Source organism: Oncorhynchus kisutch, linkage group LG17 (assembly GCF_002021735.2).
Source record: "Oncorhynchus kisutch isolate 150728-3 linkage group LG17, Okis_V2, whole genome shotgun sequence".
Taxonomy (NCBI): Eukaryota; Metazoa; Chordata; class Actinopteri; order Salmoniformes; family Salmonidae; genus Oncorhynchus; species Oncorhynchus kisutch.
The window spans coordinates 76518126-76540736 of record NC_034190.2 but is presented as its reverse complement, the minus strand read 5'-3'; the positions used below and the strand labels follow the sequence as shown (position 1 = coordinate 76540736).

The window sequence follows — 22611 nt, the reverse complement described above, 5'->3', positions numbered from 1 at the left end:
ATCTCTTTCTCAATTCTGTCTATTGTATATCTATCTCTATTCTCTCTTTCTCTAGAATTGAGACAATATATGTCTTTATTCTGTCTCTATTTTGTCTCTATTCTATCTCTCTCTGTTCTATACCTATTGTCTCGATTTGCTGTCTTTATTCTGTCTGTTTAGTCTCTATTATATCCCTTTCTCTATTGTCTATTCTGTATCTGTCTCTATTCTATATTTGTCTCTATTGTCTTTATTCTATCTCTCTATTCTCTCTGTCTCTATATTTATGTATATTCTATATGTATGTCTCTATTCTATATGTCTCTATTCTATATGTCTCTATTCTATATGTCTCTATTCTATATGTCTCTATTATATATATATATGTCTGTCTCTATTCTCTCTTTCTATATTCTATAGCTATTGTCTCTATTCTATTGTCTCTTCTGTCTTTATTCTGTCTCTCTATTTTGTCTCTATTCTATTGTCTCTTCTGTCTTTATTCTGTCTCTCTATTTTGTCTATTCTGTCTCTCTCTATTGTCTCTATTGTCTCTATTCTCTGTCACTATTCTATTGTCTCTGTTATATGTCTCTCTCTATTGTCTCCATTCTATCGCTGTCTATATTAGAGGTCGACCGATTATGATTTTTCAACCCCGATACTGATACTGATTATTGGAGGACCAAAAAAGCCGATACTGATTAATCAGACAATTTTATTTATTTTTATTTGTAATAATGATAATTACAAAAATACTGAATGAACACTTGCAATATGTGCCATATAAGAAAGCTAACGTTTCAGTTCCTTTCTCAGAACATGAGAACATATGAAAGCTGGTGGTTGCTTTTAACATGAGTCTTCAATATTCCCAGTTAAGAAGTTTTAGGTTGTAGTTATTATAGAACTATTTCCTTCTATACCATTTGTATTTCATTAACCTTTGACTATTGGATGTTCTTATAGGCACTTTAGTATTGCCAGTGTAACAGTATAGCTTCCGTCCCTCTCCTCGCTCCTCCCTGGGCTCGAACCAGCAACACAACGACAATTAGCGCACGCTAACTAGCTAGCCATTTCACTTCGGTCACACCAGCCTCATCTCGGGAGTTGATAAGCTTGAAGTCATAAACAGCGCAATGCTTGACGCACAACGAAGAGCTGCTGTCAAAACGCACGAAAGTGCTGTTTGAATGAATGTTTACGCGCCTGCTTCTGCCTACCACCGCTCAGTCAGATACTTAGATACTTGAATGCTCAGTTAGATTATATGCAACTCAGGACACGCTAGATAATATCTAGTAATATCATCAACCATGTGTAGTTAACTAGTGATTATGATTGGTTGTTTTTTATAAGATAAGTTTAATGCTAGCTAGCAACTTACCTTGGCTTACTGCATTCGAGTAACAGGCAGTCTCCTTGTGGAGTGCAACGAGAGAGAGGCAGGTCATTATTGCGTTGGACTCGTTAACTGTAAGTTGCAAGATTAGATCCCCGAGCTGTCAAACCTGTCATTCTGCCCCTGAACAAGGCAGTCAACCCACCGTTCCTAGGCCGTTGAAATCGGCCCTAATTAATCGTCCATTCCGATTAATCGGTCGACCTCTAGTCTATATTCTATAACTGTCTCTACTGTCTCTATTCTATATCTATTGCCTCTATTCTGTCTCTTATGTCTCTGTTTGATCTCTGTTCTATCACTTTCTCAATTCTGTCTCTATTCTATATCTATCTGTCTGTCTCTTCTATATGTCTCCATTCTATGTCTCTATTCGATCTCTGTCTCTATTCTCTCTTTCTCTATTCTATATCTATTGTCTCTATTATATCGGTCTCTAATGTCTTCTATATCTGTCTCTAGTCTATGTCTCTATTATATTATATATATATGTCTCTATTCTGTCTCGGTCTCTATTCTATCTCTGTCTCTGTTCTATATTTATGGTCTCGATTCGCTGTCTTTATTCTGTCTGTTTTGTCTAGATTATATCTCTGTCTCTTGTCTATTCTGTATCTGCCTGTATTCTATATCTGTCTCTATTATATATTTGTCTTTATTCTATATGTATTGTCTCTATTCTATATGTATTGTCTCTATTCTATCTCGGTCTTTATTCTATCTCTGTCTCTATTCTGTATCTCTTCTGTCTCTATTCTATTTATGTCGCTTTTCTATTTGTCTCTATTCTCTCTGTCTCTATTCTATATCTATTGTTTCAACTCTGTCTCTATTTTTTCTATCTCTGTCTCTTCTGTTTCTCTTTATTCTGTCTCTATTATATCTCTGTCTCTATTGTCTATTCTATTTCTATCTATTCTATCTCTGTCTCTATTATATATTTGTCTCTATTCTGTCCCTGTCTCTATTCTGTATCTATCTCTATTCTATATCTGTTCTCGCTGTTCTATCTCTGTCTCTATTATATCTATCTAACTTATTGGTTGGTCTCTATATTTCCAGACTAAAGATGTCTGTAGCCAGTTACAGGATGGGCTGTTGAAGGTCACCACAGAGCTACAGACGGTAAGTCCGACATGTTTGACAAGTTCAGGAAACAGACACCATGCTAGAAAACTAAATATGGCATATTTAAAAATAAAAATACACTGCTCAAAAAAATGAAGGGAACACTTAAACAACACAACGTAACTCCAAGTCAGTCACACTTCTGTGAAATCAAACTGTCCACTTAGGAAGCAACACTGATTGACAATACATTTCACATGCTGTTGTGCAAATGGAATAGACAACAGGTGGAAATTCTGCAGGTGGTTACCACAGACCACTTATCAGTTCCTACGCTTCCTGGCTGATGTTTTGGTCACTTTTGAATGCTGGCGGTGCTTTCACTCTAGTGGTAGCATGAGACGGAGTCTACAACCCACACAAGTGGCTCAGGTAGTGCAGCTCATCCAGGATGGAACATCAATGCGAGCTGTGGCAAGAAGGTTTGCTGTATCTGTCAGCGTAGTGTCCAGAGCATGGAGGCGCTACCAGGAGACAGGCCAGTACATCAGGAGACGTGGAGGAAGCCGTAGGAGGGCAATAACCCAGCAGCAGGACCACTATCTCCGCCTTTGTGCAAGGAGGAGCAGGAGGAGCACTGCCAGAGCCCTGCAAAATGACCTCCAGTAGGCCACAAATGTGCATGTGTCTGCTCAAACGGTCAGAAACAGACTCCATGAGGGTGGTGTGAGGGTCCACCGACGTCCACAGGTGGGGGTTGTGCTTACAGCCCAACACCGTGCAGGACGTTTGGCATTTGCCAGAGAACACCAAGATTGGAAAATTCGCCCCTGGTGCCCTGTGCTCTTCACAGATGAAAGCAGGTTCACACTGAGCACATGTGACAGACGTGACAGAGTCTGGAGACGCCGGGAAAACTCCTCCAGCATGACCGGTTTGGCGGTGGGTCAGTCATGGTGTGGGGTGGTATTTCTTTGGGGGGCCGCACAGCCCTCCATGTGCTCGCCAGAGGTAGCCTGACTGCCATTAGGTACCGAGATGAGATCCTCAGACCCCTTGTGAGACCATATGCTGGTGCGGTTGGCCCTGGGTTCCGCCTAATGCAAGACAATGCTAGACCTCATGTGGCTGGAGTATGTCAGCAGTTCCTGCAAGAGGAACGCATTGATGCTATGGACTGGCCCGCCCGTTCCCCATACCTGAATCCAATTGAGCACATCTGGGACATCATGTCTCGCTCCATTCATCAACGCCACGTTGCACCACGGACTGTCCAGGAGTTGGCGGATGCTTTAGTCCAGGTCTGGGAGGAGATCCCTCAGGAGACCATCCACCACCTTATCAGGAGCATGCCCAGGCATGTGGGGAGGTCATACAGGCACGTGGAGGCCACACACACTACTGAGCCTCATTTGGACTTGTTTTAAGGACATTACATCAAAGTTGGATCAGCCTGTAGTGTGGTTTTCCACTTTACTTTTGAGTATGACTCCAAATCCAGACCTCCATGGGTTGATACATTTGATTTCCATTGATAATTTTTGTGTGATTTTGTTGTCAGCACATTCAACTATGTAAAGAAAAAAGTATTTAATAAGAATATTTCATTCATTCAGATCTAGGATGTGTTATTTTAGTGTTCCCTTTATTTTTTTGAGCAGTGTAAAAGGATATGGTGGTATGTAAAATAGTCGTCTTGGTATTTGCGTGATGTGGCGTGTTGATGGATGCTCTCTCTCTTTGTGTGTGTGTGTGTTTGTCTAAAGGCGTGGCGGACCTACTATCAGTACCACTCAGAGTATGAGTCTGCAGAGGGAAAGCTGAAGGAAGCAGAGAAACAGAAGCAAGGAGCTTCTAAAAAGATTGAGAAAGTAAACTCTTCTTCTCTGAAAAACACTCCCTGCATCCCTTTTTCTAGTCTAAATGAGTTCAAGTATGGATATAAGTGTGTATGTGTTTACTGTATGTGTCCTACCTCATTCCTATGTGTTTACAGAGACAGTGTAAAGTGCAGGAGATCCAGCTGAAGTGCACTAAGGCTCGTAATGACTACCTTCTCAATCTGGCTGCTGCCAATGCTTCCATGAACAAGTACTATCTCCAAGACCTCTCCTCACTCATGGACGTAAGTGCTGCTTCACAGCCACTGACTGTGTGTCAACTGTGTCTCTGTCTTTGGAAGTGTCTAACACAGTCACCATTGTCTATTGTCTTAATAACCTTTCACTGCAGTGGGCTAAATCATGGTCACATAGTGTTTGTTAAGCAAAAGTATACACCTCACACACATGGTTATGGGCTTTAGAAATGAACACACCTGTACATGTCAGATATAAAGTTGAAATGTAGTTGTACTACATTTTAAGTTTGCATCCCATTATTACACTTTATATACACAGTAAATGTGGAAAGTATTCAGACCATTTGACCTTTTTCCACATTTTGTTATGTTAGCCTTTTTCAAAACGTATTATATTGGGGGTTTTCCTCATCAATCTACATACAATACATGATGACAAAGCAGAAACATGTTTTTAGAAATTTTCCAAAAATGAATTAAAAAACTTAAATGTCACATTTGAAGAACGTTTGGCAGCAATTACAGCCTTGTCTTCTTGGGTATGACACTACAAGCTTGGCACACCTGTATTTGGAGAGTTTCTCCCATTCTTCTCTGCAGATCCTCTCAAGCTCTGGTAGGTTGGATGGGGAGTGTCGCTGCACAGCTATTTTCAGGTCTCTCCAGAGATGTTCGATCAGGTTCAAGTCCGGGCTCTGGCTGGGCCACTCAAGGGCATTTAGAGGCTTGTCCTGAAGCCAATCCTGCATTGTCTTTGCTTTGTGCTTATGGTCGTTGTCCTGTTGGAAGGTGAATCTTCGCCCCAGTCTGAGGTCCTGAGCGCTCTGGAGCAGAGCTCAAGGAACTCTCTGTACTTTGCTCTGTTCATCTTTCCATCGATCCTGACTAGTCTCCTAGTCCCTTTCACCGAAAAAGATCCCCACTGCATGATGCAGCCACCACCATGCTTCACCGTAGGGATGGTGCCCGGTTTCTTCAAGACGGGACGCTTGGCATTTTTTAAATTATTATTATTTTTTACCTTTATATAACTAGGCAAGTCAGTTAAGAACAAATTCTTATTTTCAATGACGGCCTAGGAACAGTGGGTAAACTGCCTGTTCAGGGGCAGAACGACAGATTTGTACCTTGTCAGCTCGGGGGTTTGAACTTGCAACCTTCTGGTTACTAGTCCAACACTCTAACCACTAGGCTACGCTGCCCAAAAGTGTTCAAACTTGGTTTCATCCGACCAGAGAATCTTGTTTCTCATGGTCAAGAGTCTTTAGGTGCCTTTTGGCAAACTCCAACGGGCTGTCATGTGCCTTTTACTGAGGAGTGACTTCCATCTGGCCCCTTTACCATAAAGGCCTGATTGGTGGAGTGCTGCAGAGATGGTTGTCCTTCTGGAAGGTTCTCCCATCTCACAGAGGAACTTTGGAGCTCTGTTAGAGGGACCATTGGATTCTTGGTCACGTCCCTGACAAGAGTACTACCCTGTGTAAATTGTCTATTGTCTTAACCTGTGTAACTGAACTTAACATTGGTAGAATAAGGAAGACACTTAAAACTAAAGCCAAACATTTAATTACATGGAACTCACAACTATACACTGCAACGGAAAACTGTCAATTATACAGTCATTTGGAGTATTATCAATAGTAAAATACAGTCACATTTTACTGCAGCATACTGTACATTTTGGTGCATTGTGGGAAAAGGTTGTGGTCGGTGAAAGAATTTCTGTATTTAGAATGGTACTGTAATTCCACCCCACAGAATGCAGTACCGTACTTACTATATCTTTTCATGCCAATTCTGACTCCCTGAGTCAGAATGCAGCACCTTACTTACTGTATCTTTGTCGTGCCAATTCTGACTCCCTGAGTCAGAATGCAGCACCTTACTTACTGTATCTTTGTCGTGCCAATTCTGACTCCCTGAGTCAGAATGCAGTACCAATTTAAGTCCTATGTGGTTATAGAGCCTCGTCAATTTAAAATGTATAGGGGGCAGATTGGAATGGCAACAAGTCTTAAACCTAATGGTTGAGCATTTTACCATGTTCTTCTGGTCTGTTTTGCCCTGTTGTTGCTGCCTGTGCTGAAGCCTTTGTTAAGCCCTCTAGAAGTGAAAGTGATATAAAACTCCAAATATTCATTAATATGCTGTAATGTGTTAACATGTCACCTAGCAGCCAACCTGCTTGCACCAATCCCTTGTAATTACAGTAAAATACTGTGAAATACAAACCCCTCCCCCCAAATAAATGTTATTCATTCATCCAAATCAAATTTTATTGGTCACATACGTGTGATTAGCAGATGTTATTGCAGGTGTAGCGAAATGCTTGTGCTTCTAGCTCCGACAGTGCAGTAATAAGTCATATCTAACAATTACACAACATATACCCAATACACACACATCTAAGTAGGTATGAATTAATACTATATACATATATGAAGGAGCAATGTCAGAGCAGAACGGACTAAGATACAGTAGTATAGAATACAGTATATACATATGAGATGACTAATGCCAGATATGTAAACATTATTAAAGTGACTAGTGTTCCATTTCTTAAAGTGGCCAGTGATTCCTAATCTATGTCTACAGGCAGCAGCCTCTGATGTGCTAGTGATGGCTGTTTAACAGTCTGATGGCCTTGAGATAGAAGCTGTTTTTCAGTCTCTCAGCTGGGACCGATTCATTCCGATTCTGGTAGCATTTACTTTTTCACAGTATAATACAGTACATTTTACAGTATTGTACTGTGTGATTATTAGACAGTACTTGCTTTGATACTGTATTTATATTACAGGAGGTCTACCGTAATATGAAATACAGCCTTTTACTTGCCACAGCTGCCTGTAAATTACTGTCGAATTCATGGCAACATTACATTTGACATAGTCATTTAGCAGATGGTCTGATCCAGAGCAACTTACAGGAGTAATTAGGGTCAAGTGCCTTTCTCAAGGGCACATTGACAAATGTTTCACCTAGACTGCTCGGGGATTCAAACCAGCAACCTTTCGGTTACTGGCCCAACGCTCTTAACCGCCAGGCTACCTGTCGCCGGCAACCCCTTTACAGTGTTCACATAACATGGTTGGAACAGAATCAATACAGTACAACCCCTTTACAGTGTTCACATAACATGGTTGGAACAGAATCAATACAGTACAACCCCTTTACAGTGTTCACATAACATGGTTGGAACAGAATCAATACAGTACAACCCCTTTACAGTGTTCACATAACATGGTTGGAACAGAATCAATACAGTACAACCCCTTTACAGTGTTCACATAACATGGTTGGAACAGAATCAATACAGTACAACCCCTTTACAGTGTTCACATAACATGGTTGGAACAGAATCAATACAGTACAACACATGCAACAGTTCCATCTCTCCCTCAGTGTTCAGACATTGGCTACCACCTTTCTCTGTCCCGTGTGCTACGCTCCTACCTGTCCAGCCGCTCCCGGGCCCAGCAGAACCTGAGTGGAGGGCTGCAGCAGCTCCACACTGCTGTGTCTGGACTGGACCAGATTCAGGACAGAGACTACCTGCTACAGACTCACACCAACACCTTCTGTCTACCCCTCCGCTTCCACTACCAGCCACGCGATGGAGACCAGGTAGACTGGGTGGGGTGGAGTGTTGTCATGTGGGGTAGGGAGTGTCTGTGTGCTTTTATTTTCTGCAACTATGTTTAAGAATGTGTGGGTTGTGTACCTGGATGTACTGTGTCTTTGCTTCCACCTGTCCGATATCACCTGATTCTCATCTGTCCCTGTGCCTCTGTCCCTCTGTCTGTCCCTGTGTCTGTCCCTGTGTCTGTCCCTGTGCCTGTCCCTCTGTCTGTCCCTGTGCCTGTCCCTGTGCCTGTCCCTGTGTCTGTCCCTCTGTCTGTCCCTGTGTCTGTCCCTCTGTCTGTCCCTGTGCCTCTGTCCCTCTGTCTGTCTCTGTGCCTGTCCCTCTGTCTGTCCCTGCCCCTGTTAGGTGTGTGAGGTGAGTGCAGAACAGGAGATTAGGTGTGAGATGGAGACCAGGTTCCAACAGCTGCAGTCAAAGCTCACCGGGTTCACTCAGGAAACAGAGGAGGTACAGTCCAGTCCAATCAATCAATCACATTTATAAAGCCTTTTTTCATCATCAGTCATATTGGAACAAAATTGATTGGATTAAGTTGACACTCCATCCTCCCAGGCAGGTAAGAAGCTCCAGACGGCCCGCTCTGCCCTGCTAGAAGGTATCAGTGATGATGACCTGGATCCTCCACCCTCCAGCAACCAGACCCAGGGCTCCCAGGTCCATCTCCAGTTCCCGTCTCAGAGCCAAGGTCAGGGAGGAAGCAATGAAAGCCTGGCCAGCAGCAGTAGCAGACCCAGTCTGGCCAGACGCAGAGCCAACCTGCAGGAGACTGAGACACTCTACTGTGCTGTGAGTCATTATTACACTGACCTACACATAAGGGACAGGTCAACAGTAGTTCACTATAATAGTGGTGATGATGGTATTAATGATGAGAATGAAATACAAGTAGATGATGATGAACATTTTCATCATCATGAAGAGTTGTGTTTTATATCTTCCCTCAGAACGTGAAGGAGTATCTCTGTAAAAGCTCTCTGGTATCTAAACTACAGGCGAAACATGATCTGCTTAAAGTGGCGGTTGAGAAAGGTACAGCACTAACTACTTCTGTAATAAACACAACTGTTCAACCCTAACCCTAACCCTAGCCCCATCAGGGCAGTACCCAGGCTTGGAGTTTTAGTAAGGTCTGGAAGGGGGTAGCTGTGCAGTCATTCTCCGAGTCGTTTCTTTGTTTGTTTGGGGGATGTCTGTAGACACGGCAGGCGTCGTGGGATGTTTTAAAAATTGCCTTTTGCAAACACACTGTCAGCAGCGTGTCTAGTAGACTAGTTGAGTCCAAAGCCGACTCAGAGCTGGGCTAGTTCGTGTCACGTCTCAGGCCCTCATCCTGTTCACCGAGAGGGCGGAGATAGCCGTTTGAGAGGGGGGTGAATGTGCTGCTAAAAAGGCAAATCCAGGGGAGGCCGGCGAACATAACGAACAAACCACTGTTCATGATTCCACTCGTTCACAAAGAGGCAGGCGAACATAACGAACAAACCACTGTTCATGATTCCACTCGTTCACAAAGAGGCAGGCGAACATAGCGAACAAACCACTGTTCATGATTCCACTCGTTCACAAAGAGGCAGGCGAACATAGCGAACAAACCACTGTTCATGATTCCACTCGTTCACAAAGAGGCAGGCGAACATAACGAACAAACCACTGTTCATGATTCCACTCGTTCACAAAGAGGCAGGCGAACATAGCGAACAAACCACTGTTCATGATTCCACTCGTTCACAAAGAGGCAGGCGAACATAACGAACAAACCACTGTTCATGATTCCACTCGTTCACAAAGAGGCAGGCTCGATTACAACCCAAGTGTCATTGTGGCCATTTATTTTCTAAAATATAGCTGTTATTATCTTAATCATTGCTTCTTCTTCCCTTCCTAGCTGAACCAACCAATGGTCATCAGACCAGGTAGAGTTACATTCTTCTGTAAGGCCTTTATAACTGCCTCATAAGAGTGACATAACAGTTTAGTGCACTGTGCTACACTCATCTGACTAGAGGTGTCTCCACCCCCTCCAGGAAGTTATTGCGTGTGAGGAGTAAGAGTCAACCCAGTGTCCAGTACACCCACAAACTCTTCACCGGAGACATGCTCTCCTTCATACAGGCATCAGGACAGGAGATACCTGTAGTGGTGGAAAGCTGCATTCGCTTCATCAACCTTAACGGTAAGGCATTGAAACAGCCCAGCAGAACATACCTTATCTTAGCTTGATACATATCCATTCTGATACTGTGTGGAACATGTTCCGGCCAGAACATGCACCTGGAACAAGACACTCTGCTGTTGCACTGTAGTGTACATTACAAACCACAAATGTACTGTGTATTTGTCAATGTCTTCATGTCAATCCATCCCATACTGTAGGTCTCCACCATGAGGGTATCTTCAGAGTACCAGGGTCTCAGGGGAAGGTCAACAGTCTGAGAGATGCCTTTGAGCGAGGTAGGCCTGTCTGCTGTCTCCTGTCTGCTCTCCCTGTCTGCTCTCCCTGTCTGCTCGCCCTGTTTCCTGTCTGCTGTTTCCTGTCTGCTGTCCCTGTCACCTCTTTTTATCTCCGGTCTGCTGTCTCTGTTCTGCTATCTGCTGTCTCCGTTCTGCTGTCCCATGTCTGCTGTCTTCTGTCACTGTCTCTGGTCTACTGTCCCTGTCTTCTGTCCCTGTCTCCTGCCTGTTGTCCCTGTCTCTGTTTGCTGCCTGCTGTCCCTGCCTGCTGTCCCTGTCTCCTGTTTTTGTCTTCTGTCACTGTCTCCTGCCTATTGTCCCTGTCTCCTGCCTGTTGTCCCCGTCTCTGTTTGCTGCCTGCTGTCCCTGCCTGCTGTCCCTGTCTCCTGCTTTTGTCTTCTGTCACTGTCTCCTGCCCATTGTCCCTGTCTCCTGCCTGTTGTCCCTGTCTCTGTTTGCTGCCTGCTGTCCCTGCCTGCTGTCCCTGTCTCCTGTTTTTGTCTTCTGTCACTGTCTCCTGCCTATTGTCCCTGTCTCCTGTTTTTGTCTTCTGTCACTGTCTCCGGTCTGCTGTCCCGGTGTGCTGTCCAGACTGCTGTCCTGGTCTGCTGTCCCTGTCTCCTGCCTGCTGTCCCTGTCTGCTGTCCCTGTCTCCTGCCTGCTGTCCCTGTCTCCTGCCTGCTGTCCCTGTCTCCTGCCTGCTGTCCCTGTCTCCTGCCTGCTGTCCCTGTCTGCTGTCCCTGTCTCCTGCCTGCTGTCCCTGTCTCCTGCCTGCTGTCCCTGTCTCCTGCCTGCTGTCCCTGCCTGCTGTCCCTGTCTGCGGTCTGCTGTCCCTGTCTCCTGTCAGCTGTCTCCTGTCAGCTGTCTCCTGTCTGCTGTCTCCTGTCTGCTGCTCTAGCTTCATCTAGTGCAGACCTGGGTTCAACAAGTTGCTCTTCTTTTTCAAATACTTTATTATATTGTATTGTGTACATATTCTACCACAACCAGTTATTACTAAGCATTCTTTTTTTAAACTTATATTTTTGATTTGACGTTTGATTATTATTGATATTAATACTGAACTGTTGAGGAGAACTTGCAAGTAAGCGTTCCTCTGCACCGTTCATACCTGCTGTATCCTGTGTATGGGATGAATAAACTTTGTTTTGATTTAGCTGGCCTTCACAATGGAACCAATGTTATAGCCCCAAAAATGCAAACCCAGGCAGGCTCAATTGAACACACAAAGTATTTGAAAGAAAACAAATCAAGTACTATTTGAACCCAGGTCTGGTATCTATCTAGTGAAGCCATAGTCCTGTGTTGTAGTGTTGATCATTAATAATGGTGGGCAGTGTGCCCTGGGCGTTCCCTGTAGGAGAGGACCCTGTGGCAGACAGCAGGTGTGACTTGGACTCGGTAGCAGGAGTATTGAAACTCTACTTTAGAACCCTGGAAAACCCTCTCTTTCCTCAAGACAGCATCGCTCAGCTCCTGGAGTACGCACGTAAGTCTGTGCATGTGTATGTGTATATTGTGTAGGTTTTCATATGCTTTTCCTGTTCATCTCTTTCTTTGTTGTACCCTTCCAGAGATTGACAACGAGACGGAGAGAGCAGCTAAACTCAAATCAGTCATCTCCTCCTATCCACCACCTGTCAGCACCGTCATGAGATACCTCTTTGCATTCCTCCATCAGTGAGTATCTCTGCTCAAACACTTTGGTTTGGGGCACATATACTGCACTGTATGTCCAAGTCAAGTGCTTTGTCCATGTCATTGTCAAGGGGAACTAACCATAAACTTACCAGAAAGCTGTCTGTTCAGAGAAGAGGAAGTCAAGGAACCTCAGAGAGAAACAGATGTTTTCTTTCCTAAAACAAAGTTAGGTTGCGTCCCAAATAGCACCCTGTTCCCGATTTATAGTGCACTACTTTTGACCAGGCCGTGTCTGAGTCCAGCAGTAAACTGTCAAATTTCAGCTCTGATTATTTTGTTTTTATTCCCCCCCCAGTGTGTCTCAGTACAGCGATGAGAACATGATGCAGCCCTATAACCTGGCTGTGTGCTTCGGCCCCAGTCTGCTACGAGGGGCGCAGGATGATGATGTCGTTACCTTGCAGCCTCAGATCAACTCCCTGGTGAAGAGCATCATCTTGCAGCACGAGAGCATCTTCCCAAGCCTGGCCGAGCTACAGGGACCAATTTATGAGAAATGCATGACGCTGCAGCAAGACGACTGGTGAGAGACAACACCAGATGGACAGCGATTTAGACACACACACATGATGGTGATGGTCTGTGTTTATTTTGCAGTGAGGAGGGAGGAGGGGATTCAGAACACCACAGTAAAGAAGGTAAAAGGGACCCTGTTATCTTCATCGTTGTGTGTTTTGAGAATCAATCATTTGACTCTTGAGATATTGTTTGTCCCATCTATGCTTTATGAGAAACATTTTTCAACTATGGATAGAAACTATCCAGCTGGCTAAATCTGACACATTTACAGAAATGTTGATTGATGTGCATTGTCTCAGTCAAATAAATGTAATAACTCTTGATCCAGAGTCCGAGTCAAAGGAGGAGCGATCTCGAGCCAACAGCAGCTGCAGTTCAAGACAGTCCCCAGTAGGGGGCACTGTGACCCCTGGAGGAAAGTTCACCTTACAGTCCCCCATAACCCCACAGGGATGGCCCCTCTCCCCCGGATACATAAGCAAAGAGTAAGTACCATCAAAGATACTTCGGTAACACTTCATTTTAAATGGTCCTTATTAAATAAGTAATTACACTGTAACAAGTATTGTAATTTATCGTAATAATTCATAGTACCCTGTACTAACAACATGCAACTGGTGGTAATTCTTGTTACCATGCTCGTTTCCGATAGCATCCCAACGCACCATTTTTCAGCCTGCGCTAACCATGTTAGAAGTGGTAGCCAATTGAAAACAAACCATTTTGCTGTAAAGGGCTCTGGAGTCTGATGCCCAGGTCCAGCTTTTGTTTGAAATGCATGGAAGCTTATCAGTGTCATGACAAAAATAAGGGGTTTACATCCAAAATGTGTTTAAATTGTTATAACATTTAACGGTGCATTTGACCTGGATAGCAACCGTAGCTAAGGACGCCCGGGCTTGACAATGGGTGAATTACTTTGTTAAGCGTCAATCAAACATCTTTAACACATGAATAAATAAATTACGGCTAAAATTGTGAGATGGTCAGTCAGTGCTTGCCAAATTGTGAGCGTTCTTGGTTGAATAATGGTTTATAAATTCACTTAAAATGGTCAACCTCTTATTTCATCATGTAACCTAGCAAGGTTTTTTTTTACGGTTGAAGAATTTTCTCACTTTTGGATGGGATGCATTGGAGCACCTTATTTATTTATTCTAGAAATTAAGGCATCACATCAAGATCTCCACAACGTGCTCGAAATAACGACCTCAAACTCATACTGACAGTGTGCAAAGAACCCAGATCAAGTAGAAGGTTATGTGCATAAGATGATTACCGCAAAAGAAACAAAGTGTTATGGAGGAGACAAAAACGTACACAGAGGAGAGATAAGGTAGGTTTTCAATACCATTTGTTTTGCTTTTTTGCATACAGAAATTGTGCTGGACAATTTAGTATAGGTAGTTAACTAGCTAGCCTATTGTTGGCTAGCTAGCTGGCAAACATTAGCTGCCATTTTTGGTAGGCCTACCAACTCGGGCGGCAGGGAGCCTAGTGGTTAGAGCATTGGACTAGTAACTGAAAGGTTGCAAGATTGAATCCCTGAGCTGACAAGGTAAAATATCTGTTGTTCTGCCCCTTGACAAGGCAGTTAACTCACTGTTCCTAGGCTGTCATTGAAAATAAGAATTTGTTCTCAACTTAACCTCGTTAAATAAATAGGCTAGCTAGCTAACTTTGTTAACATACGGAATAGACTTTCCATGCCTTGACAGATAACTTTATCTAGCTAGCTGAGCTCAATGGTCTTATCTTCCCTGAACCTTGTTCTCAGGGTATCCGTACAGAACCCAAAGAAAGGGTATTACGTGAGACACACCCAGGATATTAACATTAGCTACTTGTGTCAACACACCTATTAGTAGCTTATTTTCAATGTAAACACTAACGTAAACTCGTACATCGCCTTGGTCCGTACAATTGCCCTTATTTTAGCACCCCAAAAACGTAATACTTCCAGATCAACTGTAATGTCAATACCATTGTAAAGCACCATTTCTCCCCTTTCCAACAGAATCAATTACATGACCTAACACTGCCCGTTTCTGCATAATTCAAGAAGACAATGAGCCCGTCAGGTCTTTTTAAAAATGGCGGGTGGGGAAGCGAAACTAATGCGTGATAGTGAGAAGGAGAGATGTCGTGTGGGAAAATTGCTTTTTTTCACTCGATCTGTCCAACGTATCACCTTATCGCCTCTAAAATGTAAATAAAACACTATAAAGAGTTTATATAATGTGTCATTACAGACCTATTGGAAGGTTTGTGTCGAATTTGAATCGGGTTTTTAGGGCGGTGCTAAAGTGATCTTAGAAGTAAACAGCGGCTTTGAGAATGATGATCGCATGCAATGATGATGCAAAAAATGACTAGGTATCCCCCCTTACCCCCGTCACTGTCCATGTCTTGTTTTTAAAGGATGAGTGCTACACCTGGTGGAGAGATTGTAAGACAGAAATAGTTGCTTTATGCGTGCTGTACGTTACGACACGTCACTATGTAACGGAGGGTCCGTTTTTTTCAACTTTTCTCCAATACTATAGAGCCATTACCATGTCAATCAACGCTTGAATAGAAACCTAGTTCACACCCCCGATTTTCAAGTCAACACAGTCGCTACAGTCCCATTAGTTTTCTTTGTAGCCTCGTTTGAATGTTGCGGTTGCGCACATTTGTACGGAATGGGGTGAGTTTACGTTAGCTAGCTAGCTTATTAGTGTTAGCATTCACCATTATTAGTAGCTTCTTTTCAATGTAAACACTATCTAGCTTATTAGTCTTAGCAAACACCATTATTAGTATAATGATAGCTGGATAACACAACATGCCTACCTATAGCCTAAACCCTAATTGATAGAAACAGGTTACTGATGACAGCAGAGATATTGGGAGATGGTCTGTGATGATAGCTAGCTAGCAGGCTAATTGTACAGTGTCTTTGCTAAATTGTCATACATTCTTCCTCTCTACTAGCAACAGATTGTAGGCCAACTAATGTGATGTACAATGCATTCGCAAAGTATTCAGACCCGTTGACTTTTTCCAAATGTTGTTACTTTACAGCTTTATTTTAAATTGATTGAATAATTATTTCCCCCCCTCAATCTACACACAATACCCCATAATGACAAAGCAAAAACAGGTTTTTAGAAATGTTTGTTAATTTATTAAAAATGGATACCTTATTTACATAAGTATTCAGGCCCTTTGCTTTGAGACTTGATATTGAGCTCCGGTGCATCCTGTTTCCATTGATCATCCTTGAGATGTTTCTACAACTTGATTGGAGTCCACTGGTGGTAAATTCAATTGATTGGACATGATTTGGAAAAGCACACACCTGTCTATATCAGGTTCCACAGTTGACAGTGCATGTCAGAGCTAAAACCAAGCCATGAGGTCAAAGGAATTGTCAATAGAGCTCCGAGACCGGATTGTGTCCAGGCACAGATCTGGGGAAGGGTACCCAAACATTTCTGCAGCATTGATCAGGTCAGGGAGTTCACTAAGAACCTGATGGTCACTCTGACAGAGCTCCAGAGTTCCTCTGTTGAGATTGGAGAACCTTCCAGAAGGACAACCATCTCTGCAGCACTCCACCAATCAGGCCTTTATGGTAGAGTGGCCAGACGGAAGCCACTCCTCAATAAAAGGCACATGACAGCCTGCTTGGAGTTTGCCAAAAGGCACCTAAAGGACTCTGACCATGAAAAACAAGATTCTCCGGTCTGATGAAACCAGGGTTGAACTCTTTGGCTTGAATGCCAAGTGTCACGTCTGGAGGAAACCTGGCACCATCACTACGGTGAAGCATGGTTGTGGCAGCATCATGCTGTGGGGATGATTTTCAGCGGCAGGGACTGGGAGACTACTCAGTACTGAGGGAAAGATAAACGGAGCAAAGTACAGAGAGATCCTTGATGAAAACCTGCTCCAAGCGCTCAGGACCCTCAGACTGGGGCGAAGGTTCACCTTCCAACAGGACAACGACCCTAAGCACACATCCAAGACAATGCAGGAGTGGCTTCGGGACAAGTCTCTGAATGTCCTTGAGTGGCCCAGCCAGAGCCAGGACTCGAACCCTGTTGAACATCTCTGGAGACACATGAAAATAGCTGTGTAGCGATGCTCCCCATCCAACTAGCAAAGACCTTGAGAGGATCTGCAGAGAACAATGGGAGAAACTCCCCAAATACAAGTGTGCCAAGCTTGTAGCGTCCTACCCAAGAAGACCCGAGGCTGAAATCACTGCAAAAGTTGACATTTTTGCTCTGTCATTATGGGGTATTGTTTGTAGAATGATGAGGGGGGGACGATTTAATCCATTTTAGAATAAGGCTGTATTGTAACAAATTGTGGAAAAAGTCAAGATGTCTAAATACTTCCCGAATGCTCTGTAACCCAAATATGTTGGTGTCCATTACTGGGCCTTACAGGGAAATCCCATACAAACCACCACCATTGTTTTTTTTCAACTAACCTGTTCTTGGTGATACTATCTTCATTCTTGATTCTGTGTACTAAGTTTTCTTTGAAATAAATATCTGTTTCCAGTTGCAGGTGGTTCTACAAAAAAATATACATTCAGAAAGATAAATCCATGTTTTGTATCGAGTGAGATAGGATTTTTGCATGTGTTCAGCTCTTTGGTTTGGTTGCACCGTGTGACTTCTACATGTGGCCGCGTTGCATAGAAATGACTAGTTCCTACAAAGACGCTGGGAAATCCTTGATGTGCGGCAGCTAAGATGGGGAGGAACCTACTTGTGTGGTACAAAACATGGATTTAATATGTTTCTGAGTTTTCGCAGTTTTTTTTGTAGAACCAGCTGCAACTCGAATGTACACACCTGTTTCTATTCATACACTGTCCATAATGTCTATACACACCATCATATGCAGTACATATTTATATTCCTGACATTACTCTTTGTAATATTTCTATATTTCTTCATATCTTTAACATTTTTGGATTTGCATGTGTTGTTATGTGTTACTGCACTGTTGGAGCTAGGAGCATTTCACTACACCCAAAATAACATCTGCAAAGTATGTGTACGAGACCAATAAAATTAGATTTATTGAGTAGGCCCATATCTTTATTTACTCTAATTTAATCTAATTATTAATCCAACAATAAAAGTCCTTATTTTGTAAGAAATGTAAGGCATAAAGTTAACTAAAGTAGAAGCCCATCTTTTGTTGTCAGTTGGTAATGAGTAGAAAGTAAGTATATGGTAACGTACTATGTAGGTACACATTCATTACAAGTAAGTACCCCTCACTGTACACTTCATTTGAGTACCCCTCACTGTACACTTCATTTGAGTACCCCTCACTGTACACTTCATTTGAGTACCCCTCACTGTACACTTCATTTGAGTACCCCTCACTATACACTTCATTTGAGTACCCCTCACTATACACTTCATTTGAGTACCCCTCACTATACACTTCATTTGAGTACCCCTCACTGTACACTTCATTTGAGTACCCCTCACTATACACTTCATTTGAGTACCCCTCACTATACACTTAATTTGAGTACCCCTCACTGTACACTTCATTTGAGTACCCCTCACTATACACTTCATTTGAGTACCCCTCACTATACACTTCATTTGAGTACCCCTCACTATACACTTCATTTGAGTACCCCTCACTGTACACTTCATTTGAGTACCCCTCACTATACACTTCATTTGAGTACCCCTCACTATACACTTCATTTGAGTACCCCTCACTGTACACTTCATTTGAGTACCCCTCACTATACACTTCATTTGAGTACCCCTCACTATACACTTCATTTGAGTACCCCTCACTGTACACTTCATTTGAGTACCCCTCACTATACACTTCATTTGAGTACCCCTCACTATACACTTCATTTGAGTACCCCTCACTGTACACTTCATTTGAGTACCCCTCACTGTACACTTCATTTGAGTACCCCTCACTGTACACTTCATTTGAGTACCCCTCACTATACACTTCATTTGAGTACCCCTCACTGTACACTTCATTTGAGTACCCCTCACTGTACACTTCATTTGAGTACCCCTCACTATACACTTCATTTGATACCCCTCACTATACACTTCATTTGAGTACCCCTCACTATACACTTCATTTGAGTACCCCTCACTATACACTTCATTTGAGTACCCCTCACTATACACTTCATTTGAGTACCCCTCACTGTACACTTCATTTGAGTACCCCTCACTATACACTTCATTTGAGTACCCCTCACTGTACACTTCATTCATTCATTTTAACACCTAGTAATTTCAGTGTTCTAGTGGGTTTATCCTCCCACTTGGATAGTAAGGAGGTTCAGGTTGTCATAATAGGCAACATACACAGTCATTTTGAAGAGTGTGCATTCACAGGTAGGTAGAGCCTATTGAGCCTCCAACATTTCTAATCTTGGACACCCAGATTAGTTCTATCCAGGAGAGATTACAATCGCGTGACAGTTGTTACTGGATCGGATGAGAAGAAACAAAACACAAAATTGGTGCATTTAGTGGAGAACTTGCCCATTTCTAACAAGCATGGTTACAAGCATTTGTTTCACCTCTGTAATTACAGCCTGAAATTACCACCAGTTGCGTGTTATTACAGTTTAACCATGAGTTATTACAGTTTCACCATGAGTTATTACAGTTTCACCATGAGTTATTCCAGTAAACTACAATACATGTTAGTGTAATTAGGACACATTTCACCTATTACTGAAGTACCGTGTACCACCAAGTCTTTACCCCATACTGGAACTGTGACTTAGTAACATCTACTCTGCTATTCACAGGGTATATTGACTTGTTATGCTAGTAGTTTTTTAGCTTTCATTGTCATAAATTGTAGTGATCTAAATAAACCAATGTGTTTGACCTGAAATCTGTTTTTCACAGAGCCCAGGACCTGTCGTCCAGTGAAGATATAACAGTTCAGGTTGACGAGGTCTGACATGTTTTTCATTAAACTCATATTTAAACAATTTCTCTAATTTACCAGCAGCAGATGTAGCAATTACTGTTCTCACTATTGAACTCACTAAGCGTACACTAATAAGATGTAAGCTGCCACTCTAGAGGGAGTCCACTCAAGAAAAACGTCTCTCCTCTTCTCTTCATCATTGTCCCCTTCTCCCTCTTCTCTTCATCATTGTCCCCTTCTCCCTCTTCTCTTCATCGTTGTCCCCTTCTCCCTCTTCTCTTCATCGTTGTCCCCTTCTCCCTCTTCTCTTCATCGTTGTCCCCTTCTCCCTCTTCTCTTCATCGTTGTCCCCTTCTCCCTCTTCTCTTCATCGTTGTCCCCTTCTCCCTCTTCTCTTCATCGTTGTCCCCTTCTCCCTCTTCTCTTCATCGTTGTCCCCTTCTCCCTCTTCTCTTCATCGTTGTCCCCTTCTCCCTCTTCTCTTCATCGTTGTCCCCTTCTCCCTCTTCTCTTCCCTTCATCTTTGTCCCCCTCCTGCCTTTATTCATTTCATAGGAGGTCTGCCGCCAGATGAACTCTGTCTTCAAGGAGCTTCTCTCTCGAAAATCCCTCCCTCCTCACTCCTCCACCTCCTCGGTCACCTCTTCCCACCCTCCACCACAGCAGAAGAAAGGAGGGATTGGGTGGAGAAGGGAAAAGCCTGTTTAGATCAGGCCAATTGGACTGACAGAAAGTGAGAGGGGACCAGAATAGATGGATGGAGGAATGAATAGATTAATGAGGAAATGAACGGGGGTGAGACGAGACTTGGACGAGAAGACACACAGAGGGGGGCGATGGAGAGTGACTTGGGCTGATTGAATGATTGTAGGTGTGTGATGACAGGTTGTGACAGCAGCCTAAGTGTGATTACAGATGGCTGGATTAAATTAACCAAAGTCAGTTCACTGTACTGTACGTGTCTGCTGTGCTGCTCAGACAGCAGCCTCCATTGTGGAGCCTGTGAATAGACAGTCACAGACAGACAAGGTTTGAATCGTACTGTGAAGCCTTTTGTTAGTGTGTTTGATACAACACAACCCTAACCCCCACTGATTTTTCACTCAACAGCTGTGCCTCTATTCTCCACATGCCCACCCATGAATTTAAAAGCGTTGGATTGTTGGAAGCATTAGCTGGTGTGTACAAGGGCACACTTTAGGAAAACTGTTGAGAATGAGTAGATTTATCATAAGTTATTTTACCCACAATAACTTGGAATGTGCACTGCTGTATTCTCATGCATGTGGATGGATAAACAATACTACTGTTATTTTTATAGAATCAGTGATGTACATCATATACTTGTCAAAAATGTGTGCAAGGATAAACTATATGCTCCAAGAAAAATGCTTGCCATAAATGTTGAAATTTCTAAAACCATGCGTCTGTCTATATTTATGGTCACATCCAAACGCAAATTCTTTATTAACAGATGAAAAGCCCATTCCACCTGTGCCAGTGAGATGTCCTGTCTGTGATTGAGTCTCTAAGAAACTGATAACAATAAACTGAATTCTAACTCGGATTAGTTTAATTCTCTCAGGGATAAACCGTTTCGAGAGTTCTATTACTTTTATACTTTATATAGTTTTAAGGATCTGACCATTGTTTAATGAAACTTTTATTTAGAATTTGTTCAAAATGTCATATGTTACTGTAGGTATGTGTTTTACATGTTACAGGACAAGGAGAAGCCTGTTGCAGTTAGACATTGTCTCACTAGATGGCAGCATCAACACAGGATGTTGTACGCGTGTCATATTCTTGGATAATGTATGTTCTAATGAGATCAACAAAGGGTCTTGGCTGATGTGCAAACTGATATTTTAATTTCTGAGTTGGTTAAAATGAGGTTATGGAAAGGGTTTTGGTTAACGTTAGGGAAGATTGGGTTTTTAGATTTGGGCTGGTCAGGCTGGCAATGGGATTTCTGGTCAGAAAAGTCCATTTAGTCTCTCCCGTTCTTGAAATGTCTTTAGTACACTGCTCCAACAACATGTGCATCCCATTATTAACTCTTTGACCAGGAAAATTACATAGTGTAATCACTGTGACTGTTGCACTGTAATTAGCTGTTTGGGCCTAGGAAACGAAACAGGCTTGAAACACTTTGAGGTGCAGAAAAAGTATGAAAAGGAAGTTTTCGTCAAGACAATGCATGGGGTAAACCACATTTTTAGAACATTATGTTCTAGTTCGCTAATCGTTCAGGATACACACACAAAGACAAGCACGCACATGCACACACAAAAATACATGTACACATGTGCATACACACACAGAAGAAGACGAGGCATTGATAAATGTTGCTCTGTCTCAAATCAACCACAATCCCCTATGCCCTTGTGGAGATCTGAGAGGATGTGATAGGTATCAACATGACAATATGGATTTGTCTAGATTTGTCATGTCCTCTCAGATCAAATCAATCAAATTGTGTTCGTCACATTCATCGTTAAAAATGGGTGTAGACTAACAGTGAAATGTTTGCTTACGGATCCTTCCCAACAATGCTGAGAGAAAAATAGAAATAATAGAAATAGGCATAGGACGTACTGTAGGGTCTAGGGGTCAACCCAAGGGATAGGACTTACTGTAGGGTCTAGGGGTCAACCCAAGGGATAGGACTTACTGTAGGGTCTAGGGGTCAACCCAAGGGATAGGACGTACTGTAGGGTCTAGGGGTCAACCAAAGGGATAGGACGTACTGTAGGGTCTAGGGGTCAACCAAAGGGATAGGATGTACTGTAGGGTCTAGGGGTCAACCAA

At 42.9% G+C, this 22611-nt stretch overlaps 1 protein-coding gene across 4 annotated transcripts in view; it reads left to right on the top strand.

Annotated features, from left to right (window-relative positions):
* Positions 1 to 21219, top strand: part of LOC109908324 (rho GTPase-activating protein 4) — a 39778-nt gene extending 18559 nt beyond the window's left edge. For all 4 annotated transcript variants that reach the window (XM_020506952.2, XM_020506954.1, XM_020506955.2 and 1 more), the window contains exons 5-21: positions 2450 to 2512; positions 4222 to 4326; positions 4452 to 4580; positions 7941 to 8162; positions 8527 to 8628; positions 8734 to 8967; positions 9126 to 9210; positions 10067 to 10094; positions 10206 to 10354; positions 10555 to 10632; positions 11993 to 12121; positions 12207 to 12312; positions 12629 to 12856; positions 12931 to 12971; positions 13181 to 13337; positions 19776 to 19824; positions 20356 to 21219. In XM_020506952.2, coding sequence (XP_020362541.1) covers positions 2450 to 2512; positions 4222 to 4326; positions 4452 to 4580; positions 7941 to 8162; positions 8527 to 8628; positions 8734 to 8967; positions 9126 to 9210; positions 10067 to 10094; positions 10206 to 10354; positions 10555 to 10632; positions 11993 to 12121; positions 12207 to 12312; positions 12629 to 12856; positions 12931 to 12971; positions 13181 to 13337; positions 19776 to 19824; positions 20356 to 20508 — 2058 coding nt within the window. In that variant the 3' untranslated portion in view covers positions 20509 to 21219. The remainder of the gene's footprint in view (positions 1 to 2449; positions 2513 to 4221; positions 4327 to 4451; positions 4581 to 7940; positions 8163 to 8526; positions 8629 to 8733; positions 8968 to 9125; positions 9211 to 10066; positions 10095 to 10205; positions 10355 to 10554; positions 10633 to 11992; positions 12122 to 12206; positions 12313 to 12628; positions 12857 to 12930; positions 12972 to 13180; positions 13338 to 19775; positions 19825 to 20355) is intronic.
* Positions 21220 to 22611: the final 1392 nt, after the last annotated feature.